The 15,395-nt window shown below is 35.1% G+C and overlaps 2 protein-coding genes across 2 annotated transcripts; one reads left to right on the forward strand and one right to left on the reverse strand.

Annotated features, from left to right (window-relative positions):
- Positions 1 to 23: 23 nt before the first annotated feature.
- LOC138325700 (U2 small nuclear ribonucleoprotein A'-like) lies at positions 24 to 11,614 on the forward strand. Its single transcript, XM_069271530.1, has 9 exons — positions 24 to 282; positions 2,395 to 2,435; positions 3,192 to 3,298; positions 3,750 to 3,875; positions 4,372 to 4,474; positions 8,837 to 8,992; positions 9,351 to 9,450; positions 10,107 to 10,181; positions 11,062 to 11,614. The coding sequence occupies exons 1-8, from the start codon at positions 201 to 203 to the stop codon at positions 10,157 to 10,159; spliced, it is 768 nt and encodes a 255-aa protein (XP_069127631.1). The 5' UTR covers positions 24 to 200; the 3' UTR covers positions 10,160 to 10,181; positions 11,062 to 11,614.
- On the reverse strand, positions 5,384 to 7,322 carry LOC138326118 (E3 SUMO-protein ligase ZBED1-like). Its single transcript, XM_069272251.1, has 2 exons — positions 6,277 to 7,322; positions 5,384 to 6,167 (listed from the first exon to the last, which is right to left on the reverse strand). The coding sequence occupies exons 1-2, from the start codon at positions 7,320 to 7,322 to the stop codon at positions 5,384 to 5,386; spliced, it is 1,830 nt and encodes a 609-aa protein (XP_069128352.1).
- Positions 11,615 to 15,395: the final 3,781 nt, after the last annotated feature.

A 15,395-nucleotide genomic window follows, 5' to 3' on the forward strand; every position in this document is an offset into this window, starting at 1 on the left:
ACTTTTAGTTTGTTAAATGAATTTCCGATCACGCATGCGCAATACAGGAAGTGTGACCACGCGAACAAAACAAAACGAGGGACCGTGAAACGTCTCAACGACGAATTAGAACTGTTTCCCTACTAAACATGGACAAGATATAGCTCACAACTGGAATAACTTAATATCCAGCATTCAAATATATTTCATAAACTGACAAAATGGTAAAGTTAACAGCAGAGTTGATTGAACAATCCGCTCAATACACCAACCCAGTGCGGGACCGCGAACTGGATTTGAGAGGTAACTTCCGGCGAAATATCGGGAGTTAATTTTGAATATAGCCTATGAGTTCGAATCTTTCACCCCCTCAACTCGAGGGCTGATGTTCTTAAATTGTCAAACCCGAGGGTTGAAATTCTCTTGTAGGCTAGCTGTATGTAGTGGGGCACTCTGGCTGTACACCTGTTGTTAGCGGAAAAGAGTCCGTCACAAGGTGATATCTTTTCCGCTACAGAGTACAACAGCTAGCTGTACATAACAGTGTGACAGCATGGCTCTCAATTCTAATTAAGGCGTGTCAGCAATGTAATATTAATGTAAAGCTAAAAGGGAGCAAGTTTTGGTGACTTGTACCAGGTTGGGAAATGGAAACACCAATGAACAGTTATGTAGTGGGATTGGTCTGGGTCAATCATTGGTGACCAGGTAGCTCAGTCGGTAGAGCACTTGGCTAGTGTTCAGAGAGTCAGGGTTCAAATCCCGGTCTGGACGCTACATTTTCTCCTTTCCTGTCACAAAATTGGCACCCAACTGAATAATCCACGATGGTGGTGTTTGGAAGGGTCTGGTATGTCTTCTGGGGCGAAGACTTCGAGAAAGGAGGGAGGAGTGTAGTGGGATTGGACTAGGGCTGAAACGATTCATCGCGATATTTTTATGTCGATACAATTTTACGATACAGCCTTCACTTTTGAGTTTGATATGATGCAGTCTTTAGAGTACCACTTGTAGCAATAAATCTTGGCCATATCAAGATAATGAGATACTGGGATCACACCCAAAAGATGTGTAAACACACTCTGATCATCTCCTTACCTGTTTTTATTAACATTCTGAGCCTATTAAGTCTTGTAGTGAGCTTGTGTCACTATTCATATGTGTCTGTTGCAGAAGTTTGCCAGTTGGTCGAGGCCGACTATGGAAACAAGATACCAACTTTTAAAGCCTTTACAATATAAATGTTATGACTACAGCTAGTAAGAACCACATCAAAAGCAAACACTTTTCACAATTGTTAACGATTTACTTACGTTTTCAGTGTTAAATAGGCCTACACTGTCTGAAGGTAATCATAAAGTTTGCAATCGTAATGGCCGCTATTTTGGCATTGGTAATTATAATAAAGGAGTCGAATAGGTATAACAAATCCGGATTTAATTACATTTAATTCTATTAATCCTATACTAATGATAGCAAATGTCAATAAATTGAACAAGTATAAAAAAAAATGTACAGAAATTTTATGAACACAGATTTTTTTTCTCTAAACAAATAATTAAATGTAATAATTTAATTAGTAGGTCAATTATTTTTTCTCTTTTAGGTATGATTTATTAATGCATTAGTTGTACATTTTAAAATCCAGATGTAAAAAACAACTGTTAAAACACAAGATTGCACAAAACAGAGAAGTATCGTATTGAAAATAATCGAATCGAGAGGCATGTATCGTGATACATATTGTATCAGAGTACTGGTGTATCGTTGCAGCCCTAGATTGGACTGGGTCTATCATCGACGACCAGTTAGCTCAGTCGGTAGAGCACTCAGCTAGTGTTCAGAGGGTCTCGTGTTCGAATCCCGGTCTGGCTGCTACATTTTCTCCTCTTCTGTTAAAGTTAAAACAGTCTCATAATTTCGCTTTAAGGGATCAAACTTTGTAATTTGTTTAAAAAAAACATTATTCTATAATATGGAAAGACCAAGCTAATTTATCAGAATCTTTTGGTATTTAAAGAGAATAATTTAAATTCCTTTTGTAAAATTAAGTATAATTTAGAAATTAAATTTACACTTATCTGAGAATATTTAATCTTTGTAAAGCCAAGTATCTCGGACTCAACTTTCTGAAACAGCCAGACTGTGCTTTCCAAAGTGTTGCCATTGGACCTGTTATACTAGTGTTGAAAAGATATGGTCTTGTCAATTAGTTGTGACGATACATGGATATTGGCAAATCAGCTGCATATATATTCCATTAGCTAGCTTTTCTGGCTGTGCAGATGTTTGTTGATGCTGCATGTGTAAATCTGTTGGTTTTCGGCTTCAGTTTTGGCACATTATATGAAGATTAAGATTAATGTATATATGAATTTATTCCTTTCTTAATCGTTCGCATATTTCTCTTTACAGGTTATAAAATACCTGTGATTGAAAATCTCGGAGCAACATTGGTAAGTTGAATGAAGTGTGGTTTATATTTAAGATTGAATAGACAATTATTAATTATCCTACATCTATAAAGGAATTATTCTTTATAAAAAAAAAAAAATGCCAATCAGTCCTAACCTCTATCCATTCCTGTTCACTTCTCATGTCAAAACTTTATCTTTGTTTCAAATAATTATGGTTTTATTATTTTTATCACTGTAATACATTTTGTTTGACCTTTGTCTTTGATCCACCTCATGTTATACCGGAACATCATACTTTGTAGCAGCGAGTCTGGAACTTGAAATAGGCCAATTTTCTTAGTTAAAGAATTACTTTCATTGAAAAAAAAATTAATCAAGCATCATCTCTTAAAATATTACAAAAATTACTGACCAAGCATCATCTCTTAAAATATTACAAAAATTACTGACTTATCAAAGGTTAGCTGCCTTTCATTGTTTTGAATACACTGTAATATAAAACAATAAGTGAGATATAAGAGGTTATTTAAGCCTGTTTGCATCATGTTTTGTTGGAAGATAAATACAGTGTATAATAATTATATAACTATTGAGAATAATCTCTGATTACACACTTGGGTTATGTGTTGGGTCATTGCCTATTGAGATGTACAATGAACCTTCATATCACCCAATTATATATTAGATATCATTAATGTATAATTGATAACTATTGACAAAGCCGGAAATTTTTGCACTGTAAAGAAAAGGATTAGGGTCAGAAAATACTATAAATGCATGTTCCATTCTTTACAGGATCAGTTTGACACAATTGACTTCTCTGATAATGATATAAGAAAGTTGGACGGGTTTCCACTGCTTCGTCGTCTGAAATGTTTACTCTTCAATAATAACAGGATTGTGTGAGTATTTAATATGGAACATAAAATACACCCAAATGGTGAATATTTCAATGTTCTAAGCAAGAATCTTTCTATAATCTTTCATTTATTGTTGTGAGTCTTATTGGTTCTAATTCATGTACCAAGTGATACTCCATAACCTTAGTGAAGTACAAATATCTCCAGTGTTGATGAAATGTAACTCTTTGTAATCTTGCCACTTTGCTATTCCATCACCATGAGAAACAAAAGAATACTCCCACACAAACCTTATCCAGTATCACGTGGTACATATATTACACCCATCAAATAAAATTAAACAGAGAATAATGCTGAAATGTATGATGAGCCATTTCAGTGCTCAATAAAATGTCTTTACCAGTATTAGTTATTACATGGCTTTCAAGTTTCAATGTTGTATGTCTAACCAACAATTTAACTATAATTGGTCAGTATACACTCTAAATTACAGGCGTATATCGGAAGGTATAGAAGAATGTCTTCCCAGTTTAGAGTCTATTATCCTCACAAACAACAACATGCAAGAGCTTGGTGACCTGGATTCCCTCTCTTCAATAAAGACTTTAAAGTTTCTCAGGTACATAAGTCTGGAACATTAAAATGTTTGCTTCTATCAGGACTGTAAAGTTTCTCAGGTACATAACAATAAGTCTGGAACATTAAAATGTTTGCTTCTATCAGGACTGTTTGCATCAATTTTGTGTTTTATTGAACACTTCACATCTTTAAGCATTAGTTAGGTGAATTCAGGGTTCAAAAGAAATTATACTTGTTTTTTGTCTTCAGATTTAACCACAAAGTTATAAAGTCCTTCATATGTTTACATGTAATAGATATTGATCAATCTATTGATGTTATTTAAATTTTTTTGTAAAACATTGGTTTGACACAAAATTTAACTATAATGATAAAATGAAAACATAAAGTTCTTTTTAAAAAGTGAGTTTCTGATTTTAGGTGTTTACAGTGTTTTTGTATACATTATGTCCACAATATTAATATTTAGCATTAAGAAAATGGACGTGAAGCTATTGTTTTCCTCATTGGTTATGATTTATTACATTTTTGCTCAGTTTACTAAGGAACCCAGTTACCACAAAGAAACAGTACAGACTGTATCTAATACACAAGGTCCCACAGTTACGTGTGCTAGACTTTCAACGAATTAAACAAAAGGTAGGTTTAGGAGATTTTATTAATGACTAAATATATACTATAGTTATTAAAATCCATTTGGTAGATTATGCTTTTGTTTGGTTGGTTTAACATTGTAACTGGTATTAACGTTTGTTTGGTTGGTTTAACATTGTAACTGGTATTAACGTACACGTAAATAGAATGTGATAGTTTTTGGTTGGTTTAACATTGTTGTAACGTAAATAGAATGTGATATTAACATTGTAACTGGTATTACGTACAAGTAAATAGAATGTGATAGTTTTTGGTTGGTTTAACATTGTAACTGGTATTAACGTACACGTAAATAGAATGTGATAGTTTTTGGTTGGTTTAACATTGTAACTGGTATTAACGTACACGTAAATAGAATGTGATAGTTTTTGGTTGGTTTAACATTGTAACTGGTATTATCGTACAAGTAAATAGAATGTGATAGTTTTTGGTTGGTTTAACATTGTTACTGGTATTAACGTACAAGTAAATAGAATGTGATAGTTTTTGGTTGGTTTAACATTGTAACTGGTATTAACGTACAAGTAAATAGAATGTGATAGTTTTTGGTTGGTTTAACATTGTAACTGGTATTAACGTACACGTAAATAGAATGTGATAGTTTTTGGTTGGTTTAACATTGTAACTGGTATTAACGTACACGTAAATAGAATGTGATAGTTAGAGCTGTTATCGTAGAGAAAATGTGCATCGCGATATCGTCAAAATTTGACGATATCGTCACGATAATATCGCGATTTTTGCCGTGTAAAATATAAAAGGAATTTATGGAAATATAGTCATTGAAATATGTCATGTTTGGGGGACCAATCATGAAAGTACAATATAGAGTGTAATTTGTAAATAAATAAAGTGAAACATTCATCAAAACGAACGTTTATTTTTACAAGTCAATCAGATTCTGTCAGACAGTGCAATGTTTTTGTTTAAGAAAATCAATTTGTCAACATTGTCTTCGGACAAACTAGCCCGTTTGTTTGTTAAGGTGTTCCCTGCGCAGCTAAAGATCCTCTCTGACGGCACACTTGTTGCCGGAACACACAGATATTGTTTAACAAACACAGAAAGATTCGGGTAGATGATTGCCCGATCTTTCCACCATTGTAACGGATCGGAGTTTGTGTCGGGTGGTGATCTAGTGCACTCTGATATGTACCTTTCTATTTCCTGACGAATTATTTGTTGTTGTGTCAGGGATTTACGTTCATGTCTGATAAATAATATGTCACCCAGAAAATCTTGCAAAGTTGACGTGGTATCCATCTTCGCACGTTTTGGTTCAGGCTCCGATTCGCGGTCAGGCGAGTGATTGACAGTGTCTAGCTGAGGTAGTGGGGGCGTGGCCTCGGCTCCTGATTGGCTATCAGTACTAGTGTTGTCGACTGGTTCAACTTTCACCTTGATGGGACAGGTTTTCTGACACAAATCACGAGTGATACTTTCCATTGTTTCGCCGTCGATAAAAATGTCATGAAATCGCGGATCCAGTAATGTACACGTGTTGATGAATAATTGGACTTCATCTGACTGATACCGAATATTGAAGTCTTTCAACATTTCATTTTTCATGTTTGCGATGATGTTAGAATCATCCTCACACGGTTGTAAGATAGCCGCGATTTTTTTCAACATTGGAACAATAATTGATGCTGTGGTTTTTTTTTTCCGCGGACACGTACTTCGTTACGCTGTCGAAAGGTTTCAACAATTTGATCGCTTGATTGATAATGTTCATTTCTGTAGCTGTGAACACCATGCTCCTATCATCCTGTTTCCCACTGACATACAACACTGCGGAAACAGCAGGTTCTTGTTCCACGAAACGGGAAAGCATGATGAGCGTAGAATTCCATCGAGTTTCCACGTCAATCAGGAGTTTATGCTGGGGGATTCCGAGCTGTTTTTGTTTCTCTCGTAGTTGCTGTGCCGATATATGGCTCCTACGGAAGTGGGAAAATAGTTTTCTGACTTTCGCTGTCAGTTTTGAAATATTTTGAAGTTTAAGTCCCTTTGTCACCACTAGATTTAAACAATGCCCTAAACATCCCATATGAGGCCAGCCTAAGTGCGTTGAAAATGCACTCATCATATTAGCGGCATGATCAGAAACCGCAAATGGGTCACGTAATCCCCATTCCTCAACATCCTTACTGAATTCATGAGCAATATTTTCTCCAGTGTGACTTTCGTGAACAGTTCTTGTTAACAACACATTTGAGTTGAGCTTAAAATCATCATCTATGAAATGTACAGTTATAGTCAAATAAGGATCTCCACTCGCACTGCTTGTCCAAAAATCACCAGTCACAGCATGTCGAGGAGAGCTTGCTAGTTTCAGTTGCAAAGCCAACTTTGTATTCTCATACTTCGGAAGGATGTATTTATCAACGATATGTCCTCGGCTTGGTATTTTATATTTTGGCTCTATTTGATGCAACATTGATTTAAATCCTGCTCCCTCCATGATAGAGATAGGCTTCAAATCTCCAACAATAAAATTGACGATTCCATTTGTGATAGACACTGCCCGCTGACTTTCGATTGGTAAACACTGCTTTCTGTCCAACACATTAGATAAGGTAGGTTGAAAACAAGTTCCTGTATTTTTCCCTGCAGCTGAATTTTGAGGATATCGAACGGTGTAATGATAACGGTTTAAGTGTCCATTTAAGTTTGTTGTATTGCCGCTATATTTTACAGCTGATTTACACACACGACAAATGGCAGACTTCTTATCCTTGTAACCTCCTTCATTATCCTTTTCAAAACCAAAATACTTCCAAACATCAGAAGTATTCCTTGACCAGAAATTTAAGAGATTATCGGCAGACATCTCTGATTAAAATGACACTTTTTTGACCTGGCTGCAGCAGACAAGCCCCTTTAACTGAAGTGGTATGACCCATATTGTATGCAGTAGCTATAGACAGATACCCGCGACCGCAGGCATTTAAATAGGGGAGACAGGTTTAGGCTAAAGTGGACTAGTCCGACCGACTTTTCACACAAGGTGACACTACACAATGTATAACTGTGTTGCTATTTTAGTAAACATTGACTGATTTACCAACATTCGGCGGGATGCTTTCAAACATTGTTTAACTAAGTTGTCAACTTGTAATCAGTTTCCTTTCCAACTAACACATGATGGGTTACGGCTGACGACGATATCGTAGATATAAGTTTTTTAACGATATCGTCATCTCTTCTCTACAATCATGATATATCGCGATGCCGATATATGATAACAGCTCTAGTGATAGTTTTTGGTTGGTTTAACATTGTAACTGGTATTAACGTACACGTAAATAGAATGTGATAGTTTTTGGTTGGTTTAACATTGTAACTGGTATTAACGTACACGTAAATAGAATGTGATAGTTTTTGGTTGGTTTAACATTGTAACTGGTATTAACGTACACGTAAATAGAATGTGATAGTTTTTGGTTGGTTTAACATGGTATAACATACACGTAAATAGAATGTGATGGTTTTTGGTTAGTTTAACATTGTAACTGGTATTATCGTACAAGTATATAGAATGTGATAGTTTTTGGTTGGTTTAACATTGTAACTGGTATTAACGTACAAGTAAATAGAATGTGATAGTTTTTGGTTGGTTTAACATTGTAACTGGTATTAACGTACACGTAAATAGAATGTGATAGTTTTTGGTTGGTTTAACATTGTAACTGGTATTAACGTACACGTAAATAGAATGTGATAGTTTTTGGTTGGTTTAACATTGTAACTGGTATTAACGTACACGTAAATAGAATGTGATAGTTTTTGGTTGGTTTAACATTGTAACTGGTATTAACGTACACGTAAATAGAATGTGATAGTTTTTGGTTGGTTTAACATTGTAACTGGTATTAACATACACGTAAATAGAATGTGACGTAAATAGAATGTGATAGTTTTTTATTGTAACTGGTATAACATACACGTAAATAGAATGTGATAGTTTTTGGTTGGTTTAACATTGTAACTGGTATTAACGTACACGTAAATAGAATGTGATTGTTTAAGCAGGTAAAGGACCACTATTATTAGATATGAAGCTTTGCATATTTGATAACCTTGATAGTTGTAATAAGGGCCATACCAATTATTACATTTATAGATGAACCTGTTTTTATTTACTAAAGCATTACAGTATTGTAAAAGTATTGACAGATACAACTTCAAAATTACATAGAATTCTCAGCTCATAATCTTTGATAATGAGTAATATATAGAATATCTTGTCAGAATGATGGGTAGAGATTGCTGAATATCTTTATATTAGTGCTTGAAGTGCTAATTAGTATTCATGCTTTATATTAATAACTGTTGATTTTCTAGGAGCGTGAAGCAGCAGCTAAGATGTTTAAGGGAAAGAAAGGACAGGCACTGGCTCAGGAGGTAGGAAAGCGAAGCAAGACATTTACAGCAGGGGAAAAACTGGTAGAAAAGCGTGGACCTACAGGACCCTCTAAAGAAGATGTTGAGCTGATCAAGGTAAGTCTGACTGATCTACATATCTCATGATCACTGTTATTGTAAAGGTGAGAGTGAACTAAGTGATTCATCTCAAAATCATCTTAATTTTAACAATTCAACCCCATCATATTTTAAATTGTGTATTTTGAATTTGAAGCCTTTATCTGTTTTGAACTAATGAGAATTTAATCACTCTTTTCACACCTTATGTTTAGTTCCAGAGTCAAAAGTTGAGATTTAAAACTGTTTCATAATCTTGGTTTCTGGACAGATTTTAATAAAATCGACAAAAGATGTGGATAGGCATAGCTCTGCAAGCTTGATTTTGTTAATTTGTTTGCTGGTGTATACTAGATGAATGTGATGTATATTACAGGCTGCCATCACACAAGCTGCTACATTAGAGGAGGTGGAGAGACTCAACCAGATGTTAAAGACCGGTATCATTCCAGGACGGGAACTGAAGCGACTCCGAGGTAGGCACAACCAGGATTGGTTCTAACATCACTAGAATTTTCTAGTGCCTTCGATAGGGTTTTAATGAAATTACATTTACTGCTATGTAAATGCATAGGGAACACAGAATTCCCTATATTGTGAATTACTTTTGGGTATTGTTTGTATCTTTGTTATTTTCAACATAATTGTGAACACATAAATTCACAATCAAGGACTCTTACTGACATTGATGATTCATATGAAAATAAAGTGGTTTACAGTAGACTGATTCAACAATTACCTGACATGACACAACATGGAGTTAATCAGTTATTTGCACGTCTAGGAGAGTGGTCATGGTCTGTATTAGTACAATGTAGGCTTACTGTTGTGCTTACTGAGAGATCTTGACAAAGCCTTGTTAGTTCATGATTTATTCATTCTAACAATATTAACGTTACAAAAGTGACGTCACAAAGCTATGACGTCACAATGCACTATGGTGCACAAAGGCATATACAATGTTAGTGAAATATCTGCGACACTTATATCATCTCTATATCTGTACAAGGCAATCAGAAGTATGATTGATATACCAGTAAGAACTCTCAGTTTTCCAGATTTAGGTTGGATCCTGATTAATGTAACAATCTACTGTGAATAAAACCTTGAGTATTATCGTTTGTTTTCCCAGGAGATAATGTGGTTGAGGAAGAAGAAGAGATGGAAGTGACAAATGGAACATGAGATCGACATCGGAAAATAAAACGTAATTCTTTTATCTATTTTTAGAATATTACACCAAAATAAGAATTTTATACATATAAGTCATGAACATATCTTGATATAAAACTTAAAAAGAACCTGTGAATAAGTTTGTTTAATCAGATTTATTAAATCTTGATGAATTGTTATATAAAAAGTTAATTGTCTGTATCAAAGTATACTTTCTGTAATTCTGTTTAAAAGTTTAATACAGTTACCATGTAATGCAAAGTAATTAATTACCTAGACGGAGTTGGATATATGCCACTCAGTATGATGCCATCACATGACCTTGTTCTCTTCTCTTGGTTTCAGCTTTTGTGGTGCACATACTCCACAATGGATTATTGACTAACACACATCACTTTTAACTCCACACACTGCACCTCAATACTACCAACACATATTTATAAATGGTGTAGAAATCTGTTTGGACTAATAAATTTCTTATTTTTCCTAGCAATTTTCTGCAGGGAAAAACCCCAAACATAACTAGATTTTGTGTCATTTTGGAAAAAAGAAAACAACATAGCAATTTAATGATTTTAAACATTTTAAATCATAAAATATATGTATTTGGATGGAAGTCGGTTTGTGTCAATTTAATTTGTCTTGCCCTATTAACAGCAAAAGTCATTTAAAAGTTATGCCAGTTTTTGGAGCTGAAGGAAAGTCGCACCTTGCAACTGCCCCACAAGGGTTTCAACCTATTGATGGAGGGCTTATCAAATCGATCACCGGAACTTGAAAATGTAAATGGGATGGGACCAGTAATCAAACACAGATATAGACAGGCTATATATAGACAGGCTATCCAACAAAAACAGTTATTGTAATTTTTGGAGTATATTTCTTAATAATTTCTGTCTTTTCTCTATTTTCAGATGAAGAAGAATAACTTACCTGTTACATTTACTGCATACTAAGGCCAACTCATTACTTAATCCATCATCATTGACTACGAAACCATTGAAATCTATTAGCTGATAAGGCATCAATTTATTTTTCACTGAAATTGAAAGTCATTATGATGTTTGGCAGTTAACCAACTTAGTGACACTGGTGTTTCTACCATGATTTGTTATTTTTAATAATATTTTCATCCGTCACTCATTTAAAGAAATCATCACCCCCCATATCACAGATCATTTATTCGTGTTTGTTAGATATTGTATTTTTATCAGTGTTTAAACTGATAAGGACTGATTACTACTACTGAGAATTTTTGTGTCAGATATTGTGACTGATCAGAACATTTAGCAGTAACCTGGACTGCTGATGGACAGGATGTTGTCTATCTAGCCTGAAGGGTACTGCTACAGATACTACCACTTTGTACTGGTCACCACAGTATCAGTATGTACAGCTGTCTGTATATTAGGTATTAAAAAATCATAGTGATCATGTGGGGAATAAATATATGTAAAGAAGAGTTATTCCCCTTTATAAAACACTGATCTGAATTAAGAGTTATTTCTCTTCGTATTGTCGAAAGATTGTATTTAAGAATCATTCTTTGTAAATTATGCATCATACTGTGTATTGGAAATAAAGGTTGAGAAGCTTTTGTAAAACAAATCAAATTGTTTACTTTTATTTCAGTTACTTTGACGCTTAGGTAGAATAGCATTTTAAATAAGGGAAAAAAATTGAAAGAAAATGTAAAATTGACTTTTAAAGATGCTCCACCGCCGAAAGAGCTTAAATGGTACCCATCATTTGATGATTGGTGTTTAATCGTGTGTATATATATATATATATATGTCTAATTAATTCAAAAAATAAGTAAAATAGTTATTTTGCTTTTGGTGCATGCGCAATCAGTACTGCATTCCATATGGGACATAGTGCCACAGATTTTTTTCGGGATACAATTAATTATTTTTATCTTGAAGTAAAATAAGAAGCTCTGACTTTTCAATGGTGGTAATGGTGTAAAGTAAGTAACTTTTGTGACTGAAGAAAAATACTAAATCGTCTGGTCCTGTTTTTGATAGAGAAAAAATACCATTTGTCAGCGGTGGAGCATCTTTAAAGAACATCTTTGGAACGTTTTGGAAGGAAAAAACATTCACATCATATTATTGACGATATATATATATATTTAAGGATTAACTTTAATAGATTTTTTATGTTATGGAGATACAATTCAATTTTGCTCGTTACGAGCATTTTCATTGGCTTAAAAATTTACTTTATCATCCCATAAATGAAAAAATGGCGTTGCCGTTTGTAACGTTGCTTCTGATTGGCTGAGATGACAGCGTAATGATTTATATATACACATATAACAATGTAAGCATTGTATAACATTGCTAACAATATACATTGTGGAAGTGAATATTATGTAACATCATCGCAAGTATCAGTCATTTAAAGGCCCACTACCTTTCCGGAGCAAAATTTAAAGGTTTCTTAAAAACATTAATAACAAAAGAAAATATATATCGATGGCTTAAGGTGAGGTTACAACACCAAACACATGCAAGTTTTCCTGTCTAATGTACGATAACAGTGGAGATTCATTTCGCTGTTTTGCCGTCTAGCGCAATGATAGTCAACTACCGCGCGGCATTTAGGACGACGGCGGGAAACATAAAAGGACCCACGTTATGAAAATTAACATTTTATTTATTCTAATCAAACAGTTCTGAAGGTGATGATAAGTGTGCTAGTAAACGTATAGTTAATAAATCCTGCGACTCTACAAATTATTGATCTCGTTTTACATTCCTATTTCAAAAATTAAAAGCCGTTTCGGAAAGGTAGTGGCCCTTTAAGGCAATATCACCACATTGTCGGCAAGACACTTCTATAAAATAGTGTGACGAACATCGGATATTGGAGATACTATTATATGTATTATAGGCAGTAATTAACATTAACGATTGTGGACAATTTCATGCTCCTGTCGGAACATCATGAAGCCAAGAAAACCATTTATTACACATGTGGCATGCTGGGATAAAGGTGCTTCTAGATGGATGACATTTACTTTCATTCAAGGTTGACGAGGATCATGTACATGTATGCCATCAGATCTGATATGTCTGGCATGAAATGCTACCAAGTTTGTTCAAATGGAAGATCTCAAACTTCATTTAAGGTCACGGAAGTTCTACAAGCTGAAATGTTCAAAATATGCGCTTCTTGTCAGTAGTTAATAGGCCTTGAAGTTTGTTCAAATGGAAGATCTCAAACTTCATTTAGGTCACGGGAGTTCTACAAGCTGAAATGTTCAAAATATACGCTTCTTGTCAGTAGTTAATAGGCCTATATACACATTATATTGAACCTAGAGCATGTTTTTCGAGAAAGGCATTATGCCGCATAGTTAATTCAAGTGGATGGCATTGATCTAAATCAGTTCATGGTCGATGAAGGAAAAATGAGCTAAACTAGTGAAAAGGTTTCGTATAATATAATTAAAGAGACCTAAAGACCCGCATCCTCGATACTTTAGGGGTAACTATCACTGTCGTATCCACCTCTCTGGATGTCATAATAAAACTGAAGGCAAAAAGACAGGTAATTTCAGCAGAATAAGGTTCTTTGTAACAAAATCTAATTACAATACACTGGTTGATTGCGTTACATTGAATTTGGGATCGGTCTCTCTCTCTTTAGTCTCTGCAGGCCTATGATTGGTCAGTTTTTTGGTTGTCTGAAACGAAGGGTCAGGATGACTTCAGGATGAATTTAGTCATCGTGTTTCGTCCGTCGTCCACCATGCGTAAACTTCCATTCAAACGACTTCTCAATAACCGAAAGGCCAAGGGTACTGACATTTGGCCTGTAACATGCTCGGATAAAGGGCTAATATAAAGCCTATCGAGTTTGTTCAAATGAATGACCTTGACATTTATTCAAGGTCAAGTAGACTAAAATCTTTAAACAACATTTTGTAAAGAACTAATAAAGATGCCTAGAGACCGGATGTTGGGCATGTGACATGCTGGGATGAAGGGCTACCAAGTTTGTTCAAACGAATGACCTTCATTCAAGGTCACAGGGTCAAATAGGCGAAATCTTTTAAACGACTTCTTGTGAATAACTAAGAGGCTTAGAGACTTGAAATTGGACTTGTAGCATGGTGGGGATGAAGGGACTTTCATTCATGGTCTAGTTCATCAAATATACCAGAACCTGAACTTCATCTATTTACTGGTAAAGAATTTTTTATTGCCTTCATTGTTTGTCACTTGTGTCAATATTCAGATGACCATTAAGGCCCATGGGCCTCTTGTTTTTCTCCTGAGCTGCGTTTATTATTAAATTAAACTTTATGTATTTTACATCGATTACGAAACAAGTTACATAACTCATGCAAATCACTCTCGATAACCCGGATGTAAGCGTGTGAGGGGTCTTAATGTGGGAGGAAATCGGACATGTGATCCCTAACCTTTTCATGTCCATGCCGGGGGTCGAAGCCCGGCCGGCTATAGGTGAAAGGCGAGCGGTTTAACCACTGCCCTGAAACGTTATATTTAGCGTCACGGTACGTAAAACTCTTCATTCATTCTTAACCACTACACCGCCCGATCACCTGAGCTGCCTCCAAGGGATAGTAATCCCTGGAGCATCGAGGATGATATCCTCGATATTCCAGGGATTACTATCACATCCGTGTCAGCTTAAATACCCTCAATCGGGTTTTGGAAAGTGATTGAGGATACTATTTCTATAATGGTAGTTTAATTGCTTTTCGTTAGTGGTCTGTCCGTCCGTTAACAATTCTTATTACCGCTATTACTCAGGAAGAACTGAAGTGACCTTTGCCTTTCATATGCATGTTCGCCTCGGACTCTACATCTGCAGTTGTGCATATTGCAATTTGAGATCGATCGGTCAACAAGATGGCCGCCAGGCAGCCATGTTACATTTTGATAGTTGAAGTTTGATACATGTACCGCTGTTTCTCGGAAAGCACTGTTCAAAGCCTTCAATGGATCTGTTTAAAAGCCCATGTGTAGGTTTCCCTATGGTCCTATTGAATTTTAGGACCAATCAGTCAACAAGATAGCCAACAGGCATTCATCTTAGATTTTGATAATTGAAGCTTATTACCGCTATTTCTCAGAAAGTCCTGAAGGGATCTTTCTCAAAATTCAAATGTAGGTTTCGCTATGACCCTAATTATGCATATTGCATTTTTGGGACTGATTTGTCAACAAGATGGCCGACCAGTCGCCATTTATTTAATTTAAAAATAATA

Source organism: Argopecten irradians, chromosome 6 (genome assembly GCF_041381155.1).
Source record: "Argopecten irradians isolate NY chromosome 6, Ai_NY, whole genome shotgun sequence".
NCBI lineage: Eukaryota > Metazoa > Mollusca > Bivalvia > Pectinida > Pectinidae > Argopecten > Argopecten irradians.